At 46.0% G+C, this 27343-nt stretch overlaps 1 protein-coding gene across 3 annotated transcripts in view; it reads left to right on the top strand.

The window, feature by feature from the left end:
* The window catches only part of ZC3H13 (zinc finger CCCH-type containing 13), a 401604-nt gene that overhangs the window by 262898 nt on the left and 111363 nt on the right, over nt 1-27343 (top strand). For 2 of the 3 annotated variants that reach the window (XM_078657316.1, XM_078657315.1), the window contains exon 17: nt 17787-17936. In XM_078657316.1, the coding sequence (XP_078513442.1) occupies nt 17787-17936 (150 nt within the window). The remainder of the gene's footprint in view (nt 1-17786; nt 17937-27343) is intronic. The other variant, XM_078657317.1, reaches the window with a different exon arrangement.

The raw sequence follows: 27343 nt of genomic DNA, 5'->3' as shown, positions 1-27343 counted from the left end.
CAAGCCGTCCTCGCCTGCTTCGACCCTGGTTCCCCGCCTCTAAATGGGAAGCTGGTGAAATTTCTGAAACTAGCAGAACGGAAACAAACAACCCAGGCAGTTGGCTAAGAGGAAATCTTGGGCCAGGATCATGCTGCCACGAACAATATATCCCACCTGCACTTTTTACTGTCTTTTATCACTGCCTTTTATTCAAAACTCTTGTTTTTAAAGGTCTCTTTTAATTTCTCTCGTGAGACTTGTTTTTTAATGTATTCTTCTTTTTGTAATGTTTTTTATTAACCTAAAAACAATAAATAAATTACTTACTACTGTAACCAAAGCGCTTTTACTCAACTGTTTACAGGAGATGTCCCAGGAATGAATCTAGGATCCAGTCCTGTGGTTAGAAATGTAATCCATAAAGTAACTAATTGCATTTAACTAGAAATTCCCATTGAGCTCAATTTTGCATTGTGTTTGAAATTGTGTTGACCATTGCAACAACTGTAACTACTGTACTTAAGAGTCTATTGCCTATTTGCAAAGTATTTAAACTAATGTAATTCATTCTAAGTATATTTGGATACCTTGTTGGTTCTAAAATAAAACAACTATATATTTTGATACAAAACAATTGGCCTAGAGTTCAGCTCTTGAGTGTGTGAGACCATTGGCTGACTGAATGTGTTCAACAAATGCTTTACACTGTCCTCTGATACTGCCTTACTGCTCGACCAAGCTACCACTTTAGAGAGTAAGGTTATATATAACATTATCCTCTGCCAAACCTCTGGGGACTGTGCACCCTGTACAACTGTACCTTACTTTGGTCCAGTATATACAGGGCCACTTTCTTACAATTTGTTTAAGGCGTTTAAACATCTGAGGATAAAAGTGTGTGAAATTACTGCATCAAGATGTTTCCACAGCTTTTCTTCAAAGACGTCGAAAGAGAGGTCTATGAGGGTGATGAATTTTGAAGCATGCCAGGAGTCTGAGAAATAGACAAATGCTTACAGTGATATCCGAAAGTATCACCTCTTTGAAAATGTGGGATCTAAGTGCCACCAGAGAAGACATACTAAGGAAAACAGGCAGGGAAGCAACTCCTGCCCTCAGTGGGTTTACTTCAAAATCACCAAATTATTACTCAGTCCGCAGAGCAGAATTACTCCTCTTGATGTCAAGCCACCCATAAAACAGCCAACTGATGGACATGTCTTTCAACAACAATCCTCTAATAGGGGACAAAGTAAACCAGGTTCTTGAAAGATTCATGAGTTCAATACAGGCTATGCATTCCCACCCCTCAAAATCCCTGGGACTGGCATCCCCTACACAAGACTTTTATTAGGTAATACAGGCTACTCAGAAGTCTGCCCTTCTGCAAGTGCTGCCCGCCCAGCCTGTTTAATAGCTGAACCAACAACTTAGTCAGTTCCTTAGGAGATACAGAGGCAAAGCCAAAGTCAGACTGGCCCAACAACCATCCTAATTGCCTGTGTTCTTTTCCTCCGCCGGGTCCCCAAGCAGGAAATTGGGCAAGGGTGCTAATGTCAATGCTTGTTGATTATTGAGAATGACAGCAGTCTGGGTTCAATCCTAGACCTTAGGGTCATGAACTTAACCTGTGCAAGGAGATGTTCGGGTTGCTGCCCATTTCCGACAGGAAGTGGTCATATAGGGGACGTAGTTACCCCAAGAGTCAGTAGCCCATTGGATACTACCCTACACTCCCCTAACATCCTTAAATTCAGTATTTAGGGGAGTCTCTGTCACCAGATCCTGACAATATATGAAGCATGAGGACAGGAAGAGCTGCAAACGCTGAGAAGACTGAAGAGAGCACCTGCTTTTGCCTCAGCCCGCCTGCCTGCAGCCCTCATCGAAAACTGTGCCTAAGTCAACTTGTCCTGCAGCTATGGCTCCATAAACTTGAGAGGACTGCCTGCCTTCTAAAAAGACTGAAGACCTCCCGTGAACTGCGGACCTGTTGAGCAGAAACTCCAAAAAGAAGATTCTGAGGCCTCCGCAACTGCCAAACCCCGACACCTGAAACAACCACTGCACCCGTCTCCTTCGGCCTGATTTGAAGTGGGCCAACGGTGCCAACAAGGTTCCCCAGACCTCCAGTCCATTGTGGTTTCACACCTCCTGGGGTCACCAACAACGCCTGCAGCCTCTACATGCAGGCCCCCTCTACCTCAACTGCTCTGGTACGGAAAATCTCAATGTCTAAAACACTTCTGCACCCGCTTCCCCTGAAATGCTTTGGTCTAAAGACGTTGATTTGCACCCTGCCGCCCCTGTACCGCTGATGTTGTACCGTTGGTGCTGCCTTAGACCTTTCCCACTACTCACCTTCGCTCCTGGAGATTTGTCCTGTAAGTTGATGTACTGTACTTGTTTGCAGAACTTGTTCTCCCTTCTATAGGATAACATTGCAGAACTACGAAATTGCACTGTCCACTTTTTAAAGTGATAGAAATGTATATTTAAAATGTACTTACCTGACGATTTGTTTAAGGCATGTGTGCTGTAGATAGACATGCTTTGCATACTCCTGCCATCTAGTGTTGAGTCCGGACGTTTGCAAGTTGTTTTTCTTCGAAGAAGTCTTTCCAGTCACAAGGTAAAGTGACTCCTCCTTTAGTTGATAGTGCGCATGGGCATCGAATCCATCGTTGGATATTTTTCTTTCCACCATCCGGTAAGGACGTGGTTTGCGCCGCTCCGGTTCGACACCGTTTTTCAGGATCCTCTCGGATGCGTTCACCATTCTCTGCATGTCTGAAAAATAGGAAAACACTATCTTCGGTATAGAAGAAATCGTTGGCTGCCTTCTGGCAGTCGACTTACACTCAGTTTCGTAGTATCCAGTCTTCTGCCGATGGAACGGACTTCATTTCAGTTTTGTCCTCCGTGCCACTCATAGTACCCGAGCACCGACATGCATAAAGTCTGCAACTTGTGCCTTTCATCGGAGCACAAAGAAAAAGATTGTGACGATTGTCGATCGTTCCGGTCGAAAAAGACTTTGCGGGACCGTCGGGCTTGACGAAGGAACATGCAGATGAAGAATATCAAACACACCCCGGATATCTTTCCTCCCAAACTGTCCTCCCCCTATGTATCCATCTTTCCTTCTACCTCGCCAACCAGCTGCGTACTTTGTCGCCTCCCCTGCACTCAACGAAGAGCTGTGTACTGTGTATTTGTCAACGCTCCAAAACAGTTTCGCCTGATAACCTTGACTCATGTAATTTATCTCTTGTTCGTTTTATACTGTTCCTATGCCAAAAAACATTTCTTGATAACCCTACCCCAATGTAAATAGCTCTTTTGCACATCTTGGCGATTTCCTTTCGGCAGCGCGCAGCCCCATATGGTCGCACGCTCCCAAAAGGGAATCGCCCATGCCCCCTCCACCTGCTGCCACTTTCACTGCCACGCGGCTGTGCTTGTTCAGTTTTGTTGCAGAGTATACGGGTTTCCCTGGCTCAGCGCAGCGCCCGGTTTATGGACTCCTCGCTTTATCTTAACACATGCTCCTCCTCTCCGTTATTTACAGGACAGCAGCACTCCACGGCCGCCGCGGTTCATGTTACGTGAAGCGTGTGCAATGTTCATGAAAGAAAGCTTACTTCAACGCAAGATCTCCCCCACCACTCCCCCTCCCCACCTCCAGCATCACAAACATCACGGGTTGCAAGACAGCGGTATTGGTGTCTTAAAAAACGCACTTGCGGGGTTTGTTGTGGGTGTTTCCCACATTGTGGGACTTCTTTCATTGATTTCATGCGTAGCACTCCTCAATGAGTCGGGAGAGTCCTGGAGACACAGCGATACATGAGAGCGGAGGTGACGTCATTCCACCCTTCAGCAGCACCTTGTTTCATAAAAAGAGAACATTCTATAGCCAAGGACGAAGAGAATTCAGTTTGTTCTGCGAGTTATAAAACGCTTCTTCAGTAAATGACACTTTTATGTAGTGTTGATGCTGAGTTTAGTTAACTAAATGCGCTTAGCTCGGGAGATAACAGAGCTAAGAGGTGAGGTGAATTGTCTACGGTTACACATTGCGGCAAATTTGTCTATTAAAAAGGCCAGCGAGTTGCTGTGAAAAGTTTATACTTCTGCTGGATAAGCCAACCCTTAATCTTTGAGAGGTCATACATTAAGCGCAATTCAACTATATGATAGTAAAGCATATTGCTTGCAGCGTTATAAAGTAGCAAATGTGTTAGCAGGCGCTATATATAAATACTATATAGAGTACATGGTGGAATTGGTGGACACACAGCTTCTGGATTTTTGGGGCACCAAACAGTGAGCACAGGTTGCCCCAGCGGTCTCAATTAAAATCCCAGTTTTAAAGCCTTCAATTGGCGATTTTTAATAACGATTTTACTGCATGAGAACTGAATGTACCCCACCTCCCCCCACCCCACTTCATTCTGACCCATTATGTTCAACTTTCATATGTTAGGGCTCAACGCACTTTCAGCCAGATGAACTCACATACGATGCCTGACCTTGCCCGCTGTGGGGCGGGTGTGTCCCCCATCTGCCTTTAGAATAAATATAGGCTGATCTTGTGCTAAAACTATCATGCCGGTGGCTGACATTGCACAGGTGCCCCCCCAATTCACCTAGATTTGCTATGGGGCTAATAAGGAGCTGCGAAAAACATTGCAGGTTGACACCAACTGTTTCATACTAACTTTACAAAGTTTTGCAATGTAGCAAATTTGAAGGTGCCCAGAGAATTTTTAGGATGCATTTGGACAACCTGAGTTTAAGCTTTGCTCAGTGGATCTTAAAGATGGTCCGACTGCATCCTTTCCCAAGGGATCTCTCTGAATCCGACCCAAAGCAGCTGGTAAGAATCTGGTATGCCCAATTTGACTCAAAGAAATTTTTGTGAAAAAAGACCCATTGTTTGCTTAGCGCTTATTTCGGCGAAGACCATTTCTAAGCACTCATGAGGAAGTTTCCTCAAGTGTTTTCAGAAAGCTTTGTTTTGGGGTGGCAGTGTTTGTTGTAGCGTTGAGAGGCCCATCCGTGGAGGGCTTTTTAGTCGATGAATCTTTGGTGGGAAATTGTCATAAAGCCTCGTGGTTGTCATAAAGCCTCGTGGTTCACCGACTAACTCAAAACATCCAAGAAAAACTGCCGCACCCTTGAAAAAGCCTGGCGCCTCGACTAGACTACAGAAAACATGACTGCCCTCAAGAACGCCACCCGCACACACCACCAGCTGATCCGCACCACCAAAAGGACAACTTTCAAAGAACGACTGGACAACAACACCCACAACAGCAAGGAACTCTTCAGCATTGTCAGAGAGCTCTCCAACCCCAGCGCCGGAAACGACATCACTCCCTCGCAAGACCTCTGCGACTCACTCGCCTCCTTCTTCCACCGCAAGATCGCCGACATTCACAACCGCTTCGGCGCACCAACCACGCACCCCACTACCGAACCAACGCCCCCCACCATCACCCTCTGCACCTGGACCCCGGTCAGCACCGAAGACACCACCCGCATCCCCAACCGACCCCTGCCCCCACCACGTCTTCAACAAGGCCGACTCCATCATCGCACCCCAACTCCGGGACATCATCAACATCTCCTTCAACACCGCCACCTTCCCGGAGAGCTGGAAGCATGCCGAGCTCAGCGCCCTCCTGAAGAAACAGACAGCGGACCCCACCGACCTCAAGAACGTCCGCCCCATCTCGCTCCTCCCTTTTCCTGCCAAAGTCATCGAGAAGACCGTCAACAAACAGCTCGCCGCCTTCCTCGAGACGCACGGATCCCCCGACCCCTCACAGTCCGGTTTCCAAACCAACCACAGCACTGAGACCGCCCTCATCGCAGCTACCGACGACATCAGATCCCTGCTCGACAACGGGGAAACAGCTGCCCTCATCCTCCTGGACCTCTCTGCAGCGTTCGATACGGTCTGCCACCGCACCCTAATACAGCGCCTCAGCAACATCGAAATCCAAGAGAAGGCACTGGAGTGGATCATCTCATTCCTCGCCAGAAGAACCCAGAGAGTCCACCTCCCCCCGTTCAGATCCGAGGCCACCAAAGTCATCTGCGACGTACCACAAGGATCCTCACTCAGCCCCACCCTCTTCAACGTCTACATGAGCCCCCTCGCAGCCATCGCATGCCAACACAACCTTAACATCATCTCCTACGCCGACGACACCCAGCTGATCCTCTCACTCACCAACGACCCCGCCCCCGCCAGAACCAACCTACACGAAGGAATGAAAGACGTCGCCGAATGGATGAAGAACAGCCGCCTGAAACTGAACTCAGACAAGACTGAAGTCCTCATCCTGGGATCATCCCCCTCCGCCTGGGACAACTCCTGGTGGCCCCCTGCCCTGGGCACCACCCCCAAGCCAACGGACCACGCACGTAACCTGGGCTTCATCCTGGACTCCTCCCTCTCGATGACCAGACAAGTCAACGCCGTCTCGTCATCCTGCTTCAACACCTTGCGCATGCTCTGTAAGATCTTCTGATGGATCTCCTCCGAAACCAGGAAAGCGGTCACCCAGGCACTCGTCACCAGCCGACTGGACTACGGGAACACACTCTACGCGGGAACCACAGCCAAACTACAGAAAATACTCCAGCGCATACAGAACGCCTCCGCACGACTCATCCTGGACATCCCCCGCCACAACCACATATCCGTCCACCTGAGAGACCTGCACTGGCTCCCCGTCAGTAAGAGGATCACGTTCAGACTCTTCACCCACGCACACAAGGCTCTACACAACCTGGGTCCCAAGTACCTCAACAACCGCATCACTTTCTACGCGCCCACCCGCCAGCTGCGATCGACCAGCCTCGCCCTCGCCACAGTACCACGCATTCGCAGAGCCACCGCCGGAGGAAGATCCCTCTCCTACCTGGCGGCCAAGACATGGAACTCCCTCCCCATCCACCTACGGATGACCCACGACCATCTCTCCTTCAGGAAGCAACTCAAGACCTGGCTTTTCGAGCAGTAACGGACCCCTCCCTCCCAGCGCCTTGAGACCCTCCCGGGTGAGTAGCGCGCTATACAAATTGTTTGATTGATTGATAAAAAAATGTTATAGATTTGCTGTATTCGGTTTGCTGTCAGACTAAGCTCCATACATTGCTTACATTTACACTTGCTCATACTTAGACACGTGCATGCTATAAGTCTACATGTATGTTGGTTGAGACGCTGTGTTTTGGGAGCACGCTCTCTATGAAGTGAGTATATTTTATCATTTTGCTCCTCTACATGGCGTATGGAAGCATGACCTCGCTCTCTTGCTCTCATATATGGTGAATAATAGGGTGCCAAAGGGATTGCTTGGACGGATTCTGCCTCTTGCTGCAGACAGAGACCACCAGGCCACCATCCGACCCCTTCGCTGCTATAGATGGTACCATGGATGATACTCCGCTCCAAGCTCTCTCGCCTTCAACACTTTTATTTTGCTCTGGCCTCTGCAAAAAGCCTTTTTGAAGGCACCGTTCTATACGGGCTATGCTAGCAAAGAAATTTGGTGGGTGAGTAGCCGGCCAAAGCACCAGATAATACACATTCAAAGCTGGCCGGCTTAGCCATTCATCCTTTTGACGTCGATAAGGTGCGTTCCACAGATTAGTGAAAATAACAGCTGTTAATGAGGAGCCCTGCAAAGAGTAGCTGTTTTTGGCATTCGCTATGTCTCGTGCCCCACCCCCTCCCTCTTGGAAGGTTTTTTCTAGGCGTCTATATTCCCCAGGCCCATTTGGTTAGTGCGGGAATGCGCCCCACCACTGCTGCCAATGTAACGCGTATTCAGTCGCCCAGTTAGAAAACTTACAAGGGAACTTCTGTCGCATTTGGGGAAGAGTTGGCTAAGGGCGAAAGAATAGCAATCTAACGAAAGTTAAAACTAACTTTAAAAAAGCACTGGCAAAATAAATACATCTGGCTTGCATTTTGTGTCCGGACTAAAATATTTTTAAACAGCTGGCTGCAGTAGATAACAAGCAGTGGTAAGGAAACTTGAGGGGCATGCCTACAAGATGCATGGGGGGGCTCCCAGCTCAGCACCCAGTCTGGAGCGCTCAGGCCAGGGGCCCGCCGCCGCCCGTGTAGAATTCCGGTAGGGGCCCCCTTGAGTTCCCCCCACTGCGGGGTGGGGGGTATTTCTACGTCACCGGGCACATGCACCCCAACATTCACACAGGCGCACCCACACACGAACAGAGGCACAGATCATACTAATGAAAACAGCATTACGCATTCTCATGTGCTCATACATTCGGACATTCAAAGGCTCGTGCGCTGTCACTCACTCTCGCTCAAACACAAAAATGCACCCACTTACTTCTCACACACGTACAAGCACACGCATATGCACTAACTCACACATACACTTCACAGTCCCGCCCTGCCCAGGCCCAAGTCACCCCTGCTCCCTGCTGAAGGGGAGCTAAGCTGTACATTGTGTAGAGAGCTCGAGACACCCCTCTGAACACCCCCCTGCCCCCCTCCCTCCCCCCCTCCCTCCCTCTCAATCCCGCCTCTCTCTGCAGAGCTGAACAAAGATACAGTTGCCCCCCTTTGTGTCCTTTTCATGCGGCATTTGTTCCAATTACCTCCGAACTCTCCGAGCATACGGAACGTCATTGTCACAGACCGGGGGCTTCCTCCTTTCATGCTGCCCCCTCTCTCCCTCCACCCCGAGAACCTTCTGTTTGTCTCTTCTTCAGTTTGTTTATACCCCAGGCATTATTAAAAAAAAAAGGATTGGCATAGCCAATAGGTCTCGCCTTTGGGACCTTATTAGTATTTAATCATGCAGCACAATATCCTTGGTGCAACATCAACTGTTGCATGGCTAAATACTTATAATGTCCCAAAGGCGAGACCTATTGGCTATGCCAATGCTTGTTTTTTAGACGCTGCTCGCATATCAAAGGGGCTTGGCCACCATTATAGTGAAAGAGCTTATGGTGCTTTACCAAAACTTTTTTTTTTTTAAAAGAAAAGTAATTTCAAAAGCTTTGTAGCACGGTCGCTAAAGTGGCCAGCGCTGTATATTAATTAAATAAGTGCGGCCACTATAAAGGTGACGGTGCTGTAATTTGAATAATACAAATATATTTCTATTTAAAACAAAGCGGGCGGATGCACTGATGCCGTGGGTGGAATAGGGAAAGAGCATTAAAGAAAATACTGCTCACCAACTTATAAAGCAGACCATGTAACAACCGAAATAAAAGGGCCAGTCCTCGTGAGAGGTTACAAGTGAAGACCTGGCAGTACTAAGGAGGGACTAAAAAGCCTATGTACGACTCAGAAGCCAACATTTACGAAGGGCAATAACATAAGCCAATGACCAATATGGGCGTAGCGTGGGCGGGGCTTCAAGAGCATACTCCAATACAGCATGCCTTGTAGAGCGAGCAGCGCATGCGCGCTGCCTTTAGGCTTGACCTAAAAAGGATCTTAGAGTTATGCAAGAAAAGCTGGACACATATTACACTTTCTAAAAGGAACATTCCGACAGAGGATTTAAGTTTAAAAATACCTCTAAAGAAGGGCATAGCTGTGCCCTGTTCAACAGACCCATCCACCATCTTCACCACCACCAGGCTCAAACCCTTTAGATATCACACCACAGGGTTCACCGCGCACACAGCCTGATATTGATTACGCCAGTGATAGTCCACCACCTATAGATCCATGGAACGATTATAACATTGATCCTCCAACGGATAATGATCCTGACTTGTATCTTACAAAGCCATCACCTCCGGATGACAACATAGCATACCAAGAGTTGATTTCCAGAGCAGCATCATACCATAAGGCCACACTTCATAAAGAATCCTTAGAGGAGGATTTTCTATTTGAGACCTTAGGAACACAACATCGGACAACACAATCTTTACCTATTTTAAAGGGCATGATGCACCATGCTGATGACATTTTTAAAGACCCTGTACGGGCTCATATTTTACCACCTAGGGTTGACAAGAAATACAATCCTCCCCCAACTGATCCAATTTTTATTAGAGGACAGTTGCCTTTAAATTCCCTAGTTGTGTCAAATGCTCGGAAAGGGCAAATTCCCAAACTACAGCAGATGCACCACCTCCAGACAAGCAGTCTAAGCTAATAGATGCTTCAGGGAAACGGGTAGCTGCACAATCCGCCAACCATTGGCGGATAGCTAATACACAAGGCCAATTAGCTAGATATGACAGGGCACACTGGGATGAAATGGAGCAGTTACTTCAATATCTCACCAATAAACAAAAGAAAAAGGGCAAGAATTAGTGCATCAGATGTGCACTAGATGCTGCTGATACCGTAGCATGAGGTATTAATTCTAGCATTCTTCTTAGAGGGCATGCATGGCTTAGAATCTCTGGTTTTAAACCAGAGGTTCGACAAACCATTCTCAATACCCGCTTTGATAAACAATCTTTTTGGACCTCAAGTAGATGGGTCACTTGAGAAAATGAAAAAAGATAAAGAAGTAGCAAAAGCAATACAAGCCCTTGAATCACCATCTAATAGAGACTCCTTTCACTGCTCATTTTACAGAGGAGGCTCCAAAGGTAATTCCTCAGATCCAAATGCACCATCATATAGGTCAAACACACAACCCTCATCATCAAGAGGATTTTATAAAGGTGGTTATAGAGGAAACAACTTCAAGGGCAGAGGTAAAGGTACACCAACGCGTGCATTTCCACCAACAAACAGTGACTTGCTCACAATTCCCCTTGACCATTTTACGCCTGGTGGGGAAGATTACAACATTTCTTTCCCAGTTGCAACCAGTAACATTGGACAAATGGGTATTAGACATTATCCAGCATGGTTGGTGTCTGGAACATACCAGCAATCCTCCCAATATTCCACCTCGTACTCACAGATTCTCGCTACAACACCAACAGCTCCTCAAGCAAGAAGCACAAGCTCTTCTAACAAAAGGAGCTATAGAACCAGCTTCTTTCCAACAACAAGGATCAGGAGTTTGCTGCCTTTACTTTCTAATTCCCAAGAAAGAGGGTTCCCTAAGACCAATCATAGATCTCAGACCCTTAAACCTATACATACTGTCAGAACACTTCCATATTGTTACCCTGCAACAAGTGCTTCCGTTTCTACAACAAGGCGCTTTATATCCACAATAGATCTAAAGTATGCATCCTTCCATATTCCTATCCACCCAGCGCATTGCACATACCTCAGATTTGTGATAGCAGGAAATCACTATCAATTCAAAGTATTCCCATTCAGAGTGACTACTGCACCCAGATTATTCACAAAATATCTAGCAGTAGTAGCAGGTCATTTAAGATGACAACAGATTAATGTCTTCCCATATCTGGACGATTGGTTCATCAAAGACAACACACAACAAAAGTGCTTACAACACACTCAAAATACCGTAAATCTTCTCCCTTACCTGGGATTTCCAGTCAATGCCCAAAAGTCCCATCTTCAACCTTCACATCTGCAAAGCTATTTGGGGGCAACGCTAAACACTCGCACAGCTCTAGACTCTCGCAATGCAGTCAGAATGAATGAATTTCGAACTTTATTACTAAAGTTTCAAAACAACCAATACCTAACAGTCAAAACTTTCATGCAACTTTTGGGAATGGTGACATCATCCATTGAAATAGTTCCTCAAGCAAGATTACACAAGCGTCCTCTACAGGAATGCTTAGCACATCAGTGGAATCAATCATAGGGTCAGTTAACAGATCTAGCGTTGGTAGACAGCTGCGCTTATCAATCTCTGCAATGGTGGAACACACAAAAGGGCAGCCCTTCATCGACCGCATTCCACAAGTCTTGTTAGCAGCAGATGCATCTCACAGGGCGGGGTGCCCATCTCCACCATCTCACAATTCAAGGTTTATAGGACACCAAGCAAGAGTCCCGCATCAGTTACTTGGAGCTTCTAGCTGTTCATCTAGCACTAAAAGCCTTTGAGCCTCACCTCATAGGGAAAGTTGTCCTAGTTCGCAGACAATTTGACAGCCATGTACTATGTACAAAAACAGGGGGAGGGGGGGCACATTCTCTACAACTGTCATGCCTCTCTCTGACCATTTGGCGTTGGGTGATACATCACAAAATTCACCTCCTGGCAGATCACGTTTTAGGCATGCACAAACAGTTTGCCGACCTCCTCAGCAGGATGCGGCAACAAGTTCACGAATGGAAACTTCATCCCCAAGTTCACCTTCCATACTTCCAAAAATTTAGATTTCCCCACATAGACCTCTTTGCCACAGCAGAGAACTCAAAATGCCCAGATTTCACCTTCAGATTCCCACACCATCTATCCAAAGGCAATGCTCTATGGATGAATTGGTCAAGGATATTTGCTTATGCTTTTCCGCCTCTCCTTCCATTTCTGGTTCGGAAACTGAAGCAGCCATCGCTCACACTAATTAGTGGCTCCCACATGGGCTCGTCAACCGTAGTTCACCACACTACTAGAACTGTCAGTGGTTCCACACTAAAAGTTACACCTCACTTCCAACCTTCTCAAACAGAACCATGGAGAAATCAGACACCCAAACCCCAAGGAGCTCAACCTAGTGATTTGGCTCCTGAAATCATAAGAGTTTGGATACCTAAATCTTCCACCAGATTGTTAAAGAAGCAGGGAAACCTAAAACTAGAGCATGTTATGCAGCATAGTGGAAAAGGTTTGTTATATATTGTAACAATAACACAATTGATCCGTTAGATGCATCTATACAAAATAATATTTGATATCTTTTGCATTTACAGCGAAGTTGGCTTAGCCTACACATTGAATCAGCTGCACCTTGCTGCAGTAGCTGCATATCTGCAGTACAGACAGCATTTATCATTATTCAAAGTTCCAGTAATTAAGAATTGTATGTATGGTCTTAAAAGAATACCACCACACAGGGTACCACCTGCACCTGTCTGGAACCTTAAACATTGTCCTCACAAGGCTTATGGTTCCACAGTTTGTGCCATTTTACAGTTGTCCATTACAATTTCTGTCATGGAAGGTTGCCTTTCTAATTGCGATCACTTCATTGAAACTTTTCTTTCAACTTCATAAAGACAGACTGGTTCTTCGTACAAACCCTATACTCCTTCTAAAAGTAGTTTCTGCTTTGCATATTAACCAACCAGTTGAGCTCCCTGTGTTCTTTCCTCAATCCGCTTCAGTAGCAGAAAGAGCTTTACACACACTGGATTTAAAAAAAAAAAAACACTATTATACTATATTGATAGGACACAGGATTTTTGAAAAACAAAACGTTTTGCTGCAAGTGCTCCACCTCATATAGGAAATCCTATCTCAAAATCCGGTATTTCTCGATGGATTGGAAAATGTATTCAAACTTGTTACATTAAAGCTAAAAGAACGTTAACTATACCTCCTAGAGCACATTCTACTTGCAAAATAGAAGCATCTATGGCAACATTCCCATAGCTGACATATGTAAGGCAGCTACATGGTCTACACCGCACACATTTGCAAAACATTATTGTGTGGATGCATTAGCACGTAAACAAGCTAATGTAGGACAAGCAGTGCTGAAACAATTTTTCACACAACTGCAACACCCACTAGTTAGCCGCCGCAATGGGAGAATACTGCTATACAATCTATGCAAAAGCATGTGTATCTACAGCCACCATGCCTAATGCGGATTATGTTACTTACACTATAAGCATCTGTTCTTGGCATGTAGAGTGTAGATTCTCATGCGCCCTCCCTCCTCCCCGGATGCTTGTGGTTTTTGCAGTTCTTTTTATTCACATTACATACGCATGGACATCTCTGTACTACACTTACTCCATTCTCACACTCTTGCGGGAAAACAATCAAACGATAGTCGATGCCCATGCGCACTATCACCGAAAGGAGTCGTCCCCTTACCTTGTGACTGATAAGATGTCTTCGAAGACCAACAACTTTCAAACATCGGACCCAACAATAGATGGCAGGAGTATGCAAAGCATGTGAATCTACAGCTCTACATGCCAAGAACAGATGCTTACAAGGTAGGTAACATAATCCTTCTCTGATGCCTAAACATACATAAAGATACTTGCTATTTTTATAAATTGGTGTGGATCTCCTCCTTGAGTCGTGTTGTAATTTATTAATCATTGTGTGTATTTTGCAAATGTTTTACACTCCTCTGTGTTAAGCCTAAGGCTGCACACTACCCCCTAATAGAGCACTTTAGTATTGCATAGCAAGCCTTGTCCACTAGTAAGAGAACCACCCTGGACTCTCTGCATGGTGTATTAGATCATTGATATATCACATAAAGAGTCAGCTACCTACATAGGCCATGTATATATTAAAGAGTGTAGGGCTAAATGAGGAGCCCTGCGACACCCCCTTGTCTAAGGTCATAGTATGGGATTTCAAGGGCTCTTGAAGCACAGGCTGAATCAGATTACTAAGGACATTTTTAGGCCATCCTAAAGTTTTTCCGCTGACGGCAGTCTTTGTGAGTCTCTGGACCAGAATCGTGTGAGAGACAGTGTTGAATGCGGCGGATAAGTTAAGTAATAGCAGCATGGCTGGGAGACCTTCATCGAGGGAAAGCCTGATGGTTTCCAGTACTGCCACCAGTGCAGTTTCTGTGCTGTAGGAGGCTCGAAAGCCAGACTGAGAGGGGTCCGTAAGGAAATGGGCCTTCAGGTAAGAGGAAAGTTGTTTATTTACTAAAGTCTCAATGATTTTATTAATGTAGGGAAGCAGTGATATGAGCCTGTAAATGGCGAGCTCAAGGGGTTCTGCGTTAGGTTTCTTTGATTGACCTGACTTGTGCTATTTTCCAGCTCGAAGGGAGGGTTTCAGAGCTAAGAGTGAGATTAAACAAAGAAGTGATGATGGGGAGGAGTACATTAGCCAGGGTCACCCTAATGTAGGTAGGGGGGAGGGTCAGAAGGTGAGCCTGATTTAAAGTTACTGATCTGTATATAGTCTTGCTCTGAGTTGCTGGACTCGTACTCCTCCAGAAAAGCAGAACTGTTACTGGCTAAAGAGATATAAGGGGAGACTTAGATTTTTGAAGTTTTCTCCTTAGAATGTTCTGTGAGAGTGTTGCACAGAGACTGTGAGGCCGGGATAGGGGAAGCGAGGGTGATGGATTTGTAAACTTTTTTAAAACCATGTATAATTCCTTGCACGAGTCCCTGACATTATTAATCCTGTTAACTATGTGGGACCTACGAGCTTCTCGGATAGTTTTATGATAGATCCCTAGTTCCAATTTATAGGCAGTTTTGTCAGGGAGGGATTTTGTGGTGCGCCATCTCCTGAAGTTTTCTTAAAGCTGATTTTTCGATTTTGAGATCCTCTGAGTACTATGGAGAGTGAGCTTTACTTGATTTGAGGTGGCTTAGTTCAAAGGGAGCATTATTATCTAAAGCCTGATAGAAGTAACTCTGAAAACTGTCAGGGCGACGTTGACCGCAGAGGTTCTAATAGAGTGTTGAGTAAAAGAGGGCAGGAAAGAGGGATACCTTCTTCCAAGACCTATTATTCTATGGTCCTCCATCTTGTGTCTAGTTGATTCTCCTTTAATAGTTATTTATTTAATATTTGAAAGCCACAGCAGCTTTTCCATCAGTCTTCCAAGTCGCACCTCAAGCCCTCTTAGCGTCTCCTGTTCATAGACCCAGTACTGGGCCCAACATTTCTCAGGGCTTTACCTGCTCAAGAGGATTCAGGATAGGATTCTGAAATTTCAGCAGGGAGCTCGAGTTCCAGTCCTGATGGTTCCCCGCTTGCTAGGTATGCTGGTTTTTGATGCACCCTCCTTGGTAACTCATGCATTCTTACACGGGTACAGCTGAGATCCATTTGCCTGCGGCTGGAGGTGGTGTACATTACTTAGTCAGCTTGTCGCCTCTCGACGAAGTCTGTTTACCGTTTATGGTGGAACAATTTTGTTTCTTGGTGTGCAAATGTTGTGAGTCTTTCAAGGCACTCCTTTCTGTTGTATTTTTTTCTTTTTTATCACATCAAGGTCGAGCAGTGGGCTTAGTTAAAGGTCAAATTGCAGCCTTCTCAGTGGTGGGTTGTCTCACAGATCAATATGCTCTGCCGAAGTCTCCTATTGTTTTGAGATTTCTGAAGAACTTGCAAACCTGTTCGCACGTTGTCCTTTTTTTGTTATGTCCAGGTGGGACCCTAATTTGGTTCTGGCATTGCTAATTGGTGGTGGAAGCTGTTTGAACCCTTACTTACACAGCTGCTAGTTGAGACTTGTGGCCCTCAAAACTGGGGTTTTGGTGAGCATCACCTGAGCGCAACGAGTCAGTAGCGTGTCCATCCACCCTTTCCCAGTTTCTGCCCAGACAAGCTAGTTCTAAGAACTAAAACAGAAAGTGTTTAACCCAGTCCATATTGCATTTGTCTCTCTACCCCATCCCGTGAAAGAGGAGAAGAGGTTACATCGGGCGAATGTTGTAAGGCAGTCAACTAATACATTGATCGAGCATGATCTGATTATAATCTCTCCCGTCGATACATGGATAACTAGAACGGCAAGGTGGTTAAGAAGAGGGCTTTGTCATGGTGAATTGTCCACTTCATTAAAATCTGTTTGGTCCTTGCAATAACCGGTAGCACTAAGCTCATTTCATCCCATACGAAAGCATCAACCTGTGCACTGTTTAGGGGAGTTATAGTGGCAAAGATTTGTCATGCGTTGGCTTGGAATTCCATTCACACATTCGCAGAACATTTGCAAGTGCACAGAAATGGCCATGTCGCTTACCCCATGGTGCTGGATTTTCTGGTCTGACCACTCCTTCAGACCTACCACCCAGGAGGGGCTACTGCTGTGGTACCTTTTCAAAAAGTGAGGAATCTGTGGTTAAAACTATCCATCAGAAGAATGTTACTTACCTTCGAAAACAATATTTCAGGTGAACACTCCCTCTAATTCACCTATACCTCCCTCCTCCCGTTCTGAAGGATGATCATAGACATCTGATAATGAATTGCTCTCCAAATCAGTATTGTTGCACTGCATACTCCTGTTTGATCTAAGCTGTGCTTGTCGCTGTGTTATGGGCTCATAAAAAAATGGATAAGCTGACTTCAGGAACCTGGGGTGGCTTTGGCTTCAGTTACTTGACATGCAGCAGGTGCAAGAGAGCTATTGTAGAGTTTACGGATTCAGCCTGGTGCCTGGGAATATTCATACAGTGAGGACTCCGCTAGTAGCTATAGAATCCACCAGCAGGAAAGTTACCAAAGGTAAATATCTTTTTCTTGTGCAGTGGTCATTTGAACTAGTCTGTGCCATACCACCAGAATTAATAGTGTACATGGTTCTGAACATGGTTAAACATTATAGATGATGGCTTGAGTGGTCCTGAATAGTTGTATAGGTTACATGTCATCTGTCCAGGTGGAGCACATGTTTGAGACCTGTGATATTTTGTGCTCTATTTTCACAGGAGGCTGACAAGTTTCTGTATTGAGACTAAACTCTGAGACTTTGGGATTTGAAGACCATGGTCTCTCTCAGATGGTGTTAGATATGAGGAGGGGAGCATTAGGCTTCTTTACCAGGTGCCTAGACTCTAGAAAGCTTCTTGAGCTCTGTTGCAACTAATTAATTTGAAGAAAACAAAGACCGTTGAGGGGTGTATCTGCCACAGTTATGTAAGATAAGAACCCTATTTTTTAATACGTTGATTATCTAGCTGTAGATTGTATTTTCCAATGATTATACATTGTTTTCTGTTACAGCAGAAGATGATTCCAAGCTGGATGATGTACAGTCATTGGGTTCTGGTGGTGGAGGAGAGTATGAGCCAATTAGTGATGATGAATTGGATGAGATACTAGCTGATGATGCTGAAAAAAGAGATGACCAACAGGATGACGAGAAAACCTCTGGTAAGAAAGTTAATTGGACTATTTGTTTGCTTTCACGGTTTAGATTTCTGTTTTTATGCTTGCCCTGGATACTCCACACACAGGTTCATGGTTGATAAAGCGAATGTGAAAATCTCATGCCACTTTAAAAACCTCATTATGAGCTGACCAGACTTGGCTGCTTGTATACCAGATGGTTGAAATTTGAAATTCTGGCTTGTAACACGCACTTAAATGTAGCTACTCCAGGTTATCCAGCCCAGGATGGGAATTGACATGCTTACTCAGATATGCCAGGCCAAAAAACGCATGCAGATCCCTGCACTGGGCCCTGTTCCGATCTTATTTACCACCTGCGCTGTGCAGGTTGTAAATACGTTTGGGCGATCCATTGCAGGGCACTTGGGAGGTGGAAGTAGTGGTTTGAGAGGATGTTCAGAGAAGATCGTGACTTGGCTGGGGGGAGGAAGTTGCTGGTTTCAGGTGGGTGCTGCATTGTGCAGATGCCCCTGCCCATGGTTTTACAGGTGTACATTTGTTCCCAGTGTTCCTCACGTAGGATTAGCAGCTGTGGTGAAATCACACCTTGTAGTTATTCATGGGGGAACCCCGGGCACCTATGTGAAAATGCAGGGTTTTTCAGTGCGTTTCTCTGATAACTTATTGCTCTTTGTATGGAAAAAAGTTTAAAGAGGGCACCTCCTGGTGCCTAGTGTAGATTGAACTACTGCAGGTTAGGTGTCTTGAATGTCACTGCCTCGGATTTAGAAACATGCACTGATTCAGCATTGGTATGTTGTGCCTGAATGAGAATAAGTGCAACTCTTTTGCATATATCTGCATTTGAAAACACAGCGCACAGGTTTTTTTTAAAAAGTATTTTTATTAGATCTTTTGTTAGCAACGCCACAGACAAGAGGATACACCAAAGATAGCTTGGATACAAGAGAGCAGTTTCACTTTGGATCACAAGATACATCGACTCAACTTGGGGCCACAAACTTAACATTGATAGACAGCATGCCCATAGTCTATTAGTGCATTCATCATCACTCACCATGAGGCTGTATGCGTCTGAGCATTTCAACACCACTCCCTAAGTCGATTCCATAGTGACGTTGTCGGGCCCCATGTCTTGGTGAATTTCCTCGTGCACCCTCTGGCCTCATATGTGACTTTTTCAGTGGTCATGTATAGATCCACCCCAACTTTCAATTATTGGAGAGTGGGGGCACTGGGTACACCCCAGTGTTTTAGCAATGTCTTGCCTAGCCACCACTAGTCCTGAATTCATAAATAAAAGTTTACACCAGAAAGGTCTACTTCTGTGTGGATGCCCAGCAAAATGTATTTAGGATCCATCGGTATTGTTTCACCCAGTTATCCCATTGAGTTGTGTAGTCATTTATTTGTTTGCATAAGTTAATTAAAACCATTGCATTACAATAAAACGTTAAAAATGGAGGATCCTTCTTAGAGAACTTTGCTTGAGAGAAAAAGTAACCACCTGCCAGGAAGCCTCTGCAGTATGCTTCATACAAAAAGAACCTTCTATCCTGGCCCGCTGCGGATGATTTGTACAAACTATAAGGGTCGCTATGTACCATCGCATGGCCTCCCGATCTAGCCCTCGAACTGTCCAAACGCTAATACTGGATTATTTTCATCAAAGGCCTGCAAAAGAACATTCTCCTACACAGTCTCAAAGCACAAGCACTTTACAAGAAAAAGCGTACCAGCGAAAAGAATGCAAACCAAAGTAGTCTTGGTGATTTGAAGGAGCTAGTATGATGACATTCTCTTATGGGACCAGCCCAAGGGCAACGCCAAATATCAAACATAAGAAGTCCCTAGTCAAATGCAGGCATTTAACTATTGCACTTTTCCAGATTTTGTTTTTTACCTCTTTGAATTGCGATGTCTTATTTTAACGTTTTATTGTAATGCAATTGTTTTAATTAACTTGTACAAATAAATAAATTAATACTACATTGAGTTCATCCACAATATCGGTCCAGTACTGTTGGATGCTAGGGAATTCCCATTTCGTGTATGTATGACCCATGCTCCGCTCCACAGTGAAGGCAACTAGTTGAATCCATTCTACCAAAGCTATGAAGACTGGCCCTATCATAATAGATCGTATGAAGGAATTTAAATTGGATCAGTCGAAGTCTTGCTTTAATTGTGACTTCCCTAGGGTGCTTCATAGCAGTATCCTAATCCAGGTCATCAAATTCTCCCACTTCGCTTTCCCAGCATTGTCTTAGTTTCGTCAGAGATTTAGGACTATTATTAATTATCATTCTATCGATACATGACACTGCTTTTTCTGGGATCTCCCCCATAAGCAGTCTCTCTTCTAGAGGTGAGTACTCTTTTTTTTTCATTGTCTAATTACTCGATCACCCAAGAATGGTATAGCTTAGCTATAGGTATTTGTAGTGCTGTCTTGCTAAGTTGATAAGCTCCCTGAAGGGAGTTGAAAGGAATTAGGGCGCCCCCTTCTATTATGTCTCCCAGTTTAGAGATTCACAGCTTATCCCAGGCCCTGAAACCCCGTAGACTTTTCTGAATTCTTCAGGCATTTTCCTTCCCAGAAGGGGGGGGGGGTCTGTTGTGTGATTTGTGTGTTGCAATTCATCCATCTTTCTGCCCCCATCCAAGCTTCTATCACTATCTTGCTGGTATCAGCTTCTTTACCCCATCCCGCCTTAGAGATAGTGTATGCATGTGTGGGCTTGGAATTTAGTCCGCTCAAGGGCTTATGTTGGGCGATTTCCCAGCATGTGTCCCCCATTCATTTATTACTATTAAGTGTGTCACCCAGTAATATGCCTTTATGTCAGGTAATGCTATTCCCTCATTATACTGGTTCTCTTCCAGGGGATACTCAATAGGCTTAGGCACTGAATAGTCCCACCCTCACGCGGGGGCCCCGGAGCATATACAAAAAATATATATATATATATATTAATGAATGTTTAACCAAATCTAAAACCAAGACCTGTGAAGCATGCATCAATATATATACATATATGTATATATACATATATATATACACACACATATATGCAGCCTAAACCACCACTTAGGCTAAAACTGCCATTGTTGCATTGTATTTTTCATTTAAAAATAATACATATTTGTTCAACATTTCTGTGACATAGAAGCGTGTGCTCTTCACTTGTTTCAACATAGCCTTTATTTTTAAGGGAAAAGGCTAGGTAATAGTAGGCAGTTAGCCCAGAGGCGCATATAGAGAAACAACAGATCAAAACTGGCGCTGTGCCTTTAAGACCTCCAGGCTCCCATCATTCCTCGAAGGTGACAGACTGGTCAGTTCTTTTTCCGGCTCCTCCTGTGAGGATCCTGGAGCATTGAGCTAGTCAGTTATTGACTTTGTCATTAATTGGTATTTTGAAGTTATTTTTTGGGGCTTTACTCGGTCTTTCAGCACAAGCTCTATTACTTTCACCTTTTTTCTGATTTCCTGATATTTTTTTACTAGTTCTCGTCCTCGAGGCGTATTGCTGCCGAGATGTCTCTCAAGGGAGACAGACCGGGGCACACGCAGCAATTCAGACCGGGCACGCACAGCGATTCAGACCGGGCACGCGCACATCCAGCCCGGCCCCACATTGACACAGCAAGTCAGCCTCTCTCACTCACGCGCACAAACACAGCCACACTCAGATTCACAGCCACACTCGCGCATGCACACCCATACGCACACACCCCCACCTTACCTCACCTCACTTCTAAAGTTCCGTTCCATACCGCCTTCCGTTAAATGGCGCCCCCAAAGCACTCCCAAAAGGCACTCCGATAGCTTCCCCCTTCCCTACAAGAATTCCACTGTTCACACGCGCACACACACACACACACACACACACACACCGGTGCTGGGGGTGCTTACTTGAGCATGGCCTCCTCCTACTTCTGCCGGTCCATGGCTGCGCTCCTCCTCGGTCAGGTGGCTCAGGTCAGGGATCTCGGGGGCCGGGCGCAGGCCCTGCACCACGGGGCCCGCTGCTGCCTACCAACATGGCAGAGGGTGCGCAGTAGAGTCGTTGCAACCATCTGCGAACGAACTTTCACTATCTGGTATCTCGGCGATCGTTCACACGTGAAACGTATGCGGTCCGCAAGAGTCAGAACACACTTTTCCGCGATGTTTCTATAAGTGTTGAAGTCAGAGAAGCTTTCCTTCTACAAGCGGTCCCCGAAGTTGGTGGCGTATTTTCTCAACGTTATGATCGGTTCACTATCCCACCCATTGAGGACTGTAGCCCCGCATTCTCACTCCGAGAACGCAATTCTATCCTTAACTTTGATTGGTCGGGTAATCGCCACTTAACTTTGATTGGCCGATGACCCGCACTTCCTATATCGTGAGCTGGGATCGCTCTTTCTTCAAACGTAGAGGAGCAGGTGTTTGTAAATATTGCAGTTTGCAACTGCTCTTTGCTTATTTTTGGGTGTCTTCCTTAGTGTTTTGCTCACTGTTTACCTGACACGTATTACACGTTTAAACCGCTGACATTTAGAAATATAAACAACTACAAATGTCGATATTTATTATTCTTAATATCTGTACGTTTCGCCGAAATCGCACAAGGTGGTGTGGAAGCGCGGCGGGGTGGCATTTATTTTTTTACATGGCGCTGACATTAGCCAAAGGTGTTAGAGCGCTTCACGGTAAAGCTGCTTTCATTACAAGAGCTACACAGTTACAAACATGGTATAAAAGTGCTTGAAACTGAAAAATAAAAGTGCTACCTCGAGCAGCCTCGAGGCTGAAACCAGCTGCGGCCGAAGGAGGAGAAGATACCGAACCCCCCCAGGGGAGAGGATGAGGGGGGGGCGAGGATAACACCCCCCAACACTCACCCCTGTGTATGTTACTGAAAGGAGATGCGAGATGTCCATCAAGCTAATTAATGTTCTCTAATCATAAATGCACGCTGTGATGTGCTCTCCGATGGAGAGCTGTCCGTCGCTCTCCTGCATGTGGATCAGGGACGCGTTGGTGGGGGACTTGTAATCTGGCGCTACGGTGGAGGTTTGAAGGTGAGCCGAGCCCCGGAGGAGAGAGCCGAGCCCCCCGGAGCTGCACAAGAGCAGTGGCGCGTCTGAGGGCAGCCGAGAGCCGAGCCCGGGAGGAGAGAGCTCAAGAACCAGGGCGCGGCGGCTCTTCAGCACTCGTGGAGTCCTGGAGTGAGTGAACCTGGGCAGAGAGCGGGGCACGGAGGAGGGAAGTGCAGGTAAGAGCCTCTCCCACGGGGATCCAGCGCCTCGACGTGTGCTCCTCTGCGCCTTCCTGCATGGCAATATACATAAATTATTTTGTAACACCCAGAACTACCGCCTGCTCGTCTGTCACTGTTATTTGGTGCCTGTACAGAAGTACACTCCTCCTCCACAGGACTTCAGATAGAGGGACAGTCATGGCTGCTGCAAGAAGGGGCCGTGCTTACTTAAGCAGTGTCGTCCGATTCTCAGACCAAGATCTCTGCTGCTGATCTCCCCGGGTGGAGACGCAGGACAGAGGGGGAAGGAGAAGCCTGGCTACCTCCAAAGCATGGTAACTGCACCGCCCCAGCGTAATTACAGGGAGCGATATCCTATAAGAGACTTTAAGTAGGGATCAGCGGGATTTAGAAACACCACTGTTACTAGCACAAGACTTGTTAGCTATGTAATGCCTCTCACGCCCGGTAACAGCAACACTCACATGCGGCACACCGGTGTTCACTTTTAAAGGGTCGAGACCTGCTCACCCTAACTCCTATCAAACAAAAGGCCCTATAGTTCAGGGTCAGCCTTCTGTGCCCTATTGATTTTGTAATATTACTAATCCCCAATGTGGACGGTTTACTGGAGAAACATGTTTGGTAACTTGCCCTGCCAGCAGAGGAGATGAGTAACTACCCAAAGTATGTTTACAGTTTATCGTCCGGGGTGGAGCCCAAATAAAAACCTAGGGGATGAAGGTGAAACGGAGCTATGCTAAACTGCTCAGAATAGTGGCGTATTTTAGTTTCAAACGTAAGCAAATCAAAGTTTTATTAAAAATATTTCATAGTAGATACAAGGTATAATCTCTTTTTATGAACTCTCCGTGTGTGACAAAGGCATAAGATTAAGTCTCTGGTGTCTGTCAGCTTTTCAGAACACATTCTGTTGTTCGCTTTTTTTAACAATAGCATCGGCAGATCAATTTTCGTGCGTTTAAGCCACACCTATTGATTTTATCAGTGCACTGGTTACAGACAGCCAAGGTGATATACACCTACGGTAGCAGCCAGAGTCGCGACATAGGAACATCCCACGTGAATTGACTGGTTAGAAGCAGCCAGGGCATACGCAGAGCCCGCCCAGGACTGATAGAGGAGAGAGCAACTTGTTACCTCTACTCCCCTCGTCCTCAACCACGAGGGATGTCACCCAATAAAAGGACAGTAAAAGCAGCCTGTGTTCCTTTAAGGAATGTGGGTTGCTTTAAAAAGACGTTCACTTGGAACTCGGGAGGCAATCCCACACTGTCCCTTTCAGGCCTCCATCCCCGAGTTCGTAGACATTCATGGGGGTGGGTGTCGAAGAATGCCTGCAGCCTTATTAACTTACAGTAGGAAGGAGATTTCGCAACCTCCAGAGACTTCATAGTCTGAACTGCGTCCTCTTTGTGCATGATAAAAAGCAAGCCCAGCCACCTTGAGACTGACAATGCTTGTTTGCGACAATGAACACGGAGCCCTAGATTATCATTCGTGGGATTTCCTTTTATAAATCATTGTTTAATGGGTGGAAGCATTAAAGAAATAATGTTCAGTTAAATACATCCCTTCTGTTACTTGGTGGGCTTGAAACCAATGCTCTAAAGCACTTCTGTGGGCATCTACCAACATAAAACAAGAATAGAAAGACTAGACATTGAAACAAGCATTTGCTATGCAATAGGTCTCGCATTTGCGAGAGTGTACCTATTGGCATTGTAAATGACAATGCCTTTTATTTATGTTTTAAAAACCAACACATAAATAAAAGGCAGTGCCATTTGCAATGTCAATAGCTCAAACTCGCGTAAATACGTGACCGATTGCATTGCAAATGCAATAGGTCTCGCATTTGCGAGAGATTAAGTTTATGGCATTGTAAATAATAATCCACATTTAAAGCGCACAATCACCCGTAAGGGTCTCTAGGCGCTGGGGGCCGTCGGGAAGATTAAGCGAGCTATTGCCCAGAGTCACATGGTGCTGGACTAACCTGCCGCCGGAGCCGGGGATCGAACCCTGATCCCCAGATTCCAACGTCAGTCGCCCTGGCCGCGGCGCCACACCTCTCAATGCCATTTATTTATCTGTTTGCAAAGCCAACACATAAATAAAAAGTTTGTAATTTACAATGTCAATAGCTCTAACTTTTGCAAAGGCGAGACCGTTGCATTGTAAATGCTTGTTCAGAAATGCCAGCCCTGTTCAACAAGTGTCCTTTGTGTGGAAAGGGAATGGCTAAATCCGACTCACGCTCCGTCTGCATTGTCTGCCTTCGGGACATGGAAAGGATAAAACTGCATGCCTTGCAGGAGAGAGAAATGTGTTCTACAAGTGGCCTGGAAGGTAACAAACGGCCTTTTAAAGAGCCCTCCTCCCAAGTGCGGTCTGAGCATAGAAAAAGGGGTGAAAAAAGAAGACACTGGTCTGCTTCGCTGTCGACGGAGAGAAGATCAGCGTTGAACATACCTCTATCATCGACAGGAAGAGTTTTGTCAAGGTCGAAAGAACAGTCGCTGACGACACAGTCGACCCCAGGCCCTTCAAACAAAGGAACCAAGTAAGTCTAAGTCTAGACTTTAAGCAGCGTCGACAACTCAGAGACCGACGTCAACTGTTCCGTGTCAATGGCCCAGGTCAGGTAGGGTCAGGCACGGGTGCTCAATGTCAGTCATCCTCGTTGCACAGACATGGGCGGTCGCCATCGAGGTCTCCTCCACCGCCGGCGAAAACACCTTCACCGACAGCGAGTCATAGACATTCAGCACCGAGAATCTTGCATCCATATAGATGCAGACGCTTGTCGTCACCATCTCCGACATCGCTGCGAAGACCATCAACGTTGATGCCATTGTCCTCCACCAGCAAAGAGACAGAAAGTAGCTGGTTCGGCTGTACTAATGTCGAGAGCTCCTTCGACATTGAGGGATATTCAAGTGGTGGAATGTTGGGGTCTGATGCCGAGACAGTCGACGTCAAAGAGCACGTCATCTTCTCCAGGACTTAGAATCGAGCAGATCACGCCGGAGAGATCTCTGGCTCAAGAACAGCAAACTCCGCCGATTAATCTTTCACCGAGGTGGCTGAGAAGTGTGAAAGAGTGGAGAGTGCCAAAGCGTAGATCAGGTTTGGACTATTCCCAAACATATTCCCCCTCTCGAACATCCGCTAGAGGGGTGTGTCCACTTACACCTACCACAAGGTCCCCTCTGCGATCCCCGCAATGACAACAATCTCCTTCTCCAAGGAGACATTGGTCTCGAAAACCTCATAGGTTGTCTCCTACCAGATCTTGCCACTCCCAATCCTCAAGGCCTCGGTAGCATATACACAGATCTCCATCCTGATCAACCGACACATCCAGAACCTCGGTGGAGGACTATTCCCCTTCTTTGTCTGTCACTCCTCCTCCAAGAGTGTAGCCATTGGACGATATCTATCATCACATTCAATGAGGTTTTATGTAGGGGTGCTGCAAAGCTAAACAGCAAGATGCCGTCTACAACCACCTTTGCTTCAGTCATCTTTGAAACCCTCCGTCACAGGTCGTCTACTAGACCTTTTACTTCCCTTGGTACCTTGACTACTGGAACTGGTTTTTCATACTATTCTTACTCCTGCTTCAATAGGATCAGTGTCAGGTCGTATTATCAAGGGGTACAGAGCCCTAGACCAGGATCCGCTTTTTCTGATGTCTGACCCTCCACCAGACTCAATCATAGTGGTGGCAGCAAGAAAGTGCACACAGGGGCGTCCTCCTCCACAGTCCCACCCGACAAAGACAGCAAGTTAATGGACTCCCTTGGGAAGATGTGTAGCACCTCACCCTTCTATATGAAGGTCGCTAGGGCCTCATCACTCCTGGGAAGATATGACCGATAACTATGGGACTCCCCCTGAAGTTACATGGACAAACTGCCAAAAGAAGATCGGCAGGATTTCCAGGAGATCCTACAGGAAGGAGGACTCGTAGCGAACCAGGTCACAAGTGCAGAAGCCGATGCATCAGAGCTGGTGGCTCATGGCTATTCTCATGGCATCCGCGCTATGCGCTCCTTACAAATCTAACACCTGAGGCCCAACACAGGATTCTGAATCTACCCTTCAACGCAACTTCGCTCTTCTGCACTCTTGCCAACAATGAGATTA

This window comes from Lissotriton helveticus, chromosome 8 (assembly GCF_964261635.1).
Source record: "Lissotriton helveticus chromosome 8, aLisHel1.1, whole genome shotgun sequence".
NCBI classification, from domain to species: Eukaryota; Metazoa; Chordata; class Amphibia; order Caudata; family Salamandridae; genus Lissotriton; species Lissotriton helveticus.
Note: the sequence above shows the minus strand (reverse complement) of the source record. Positions and strands in the feature narration are given on the sequence as shown.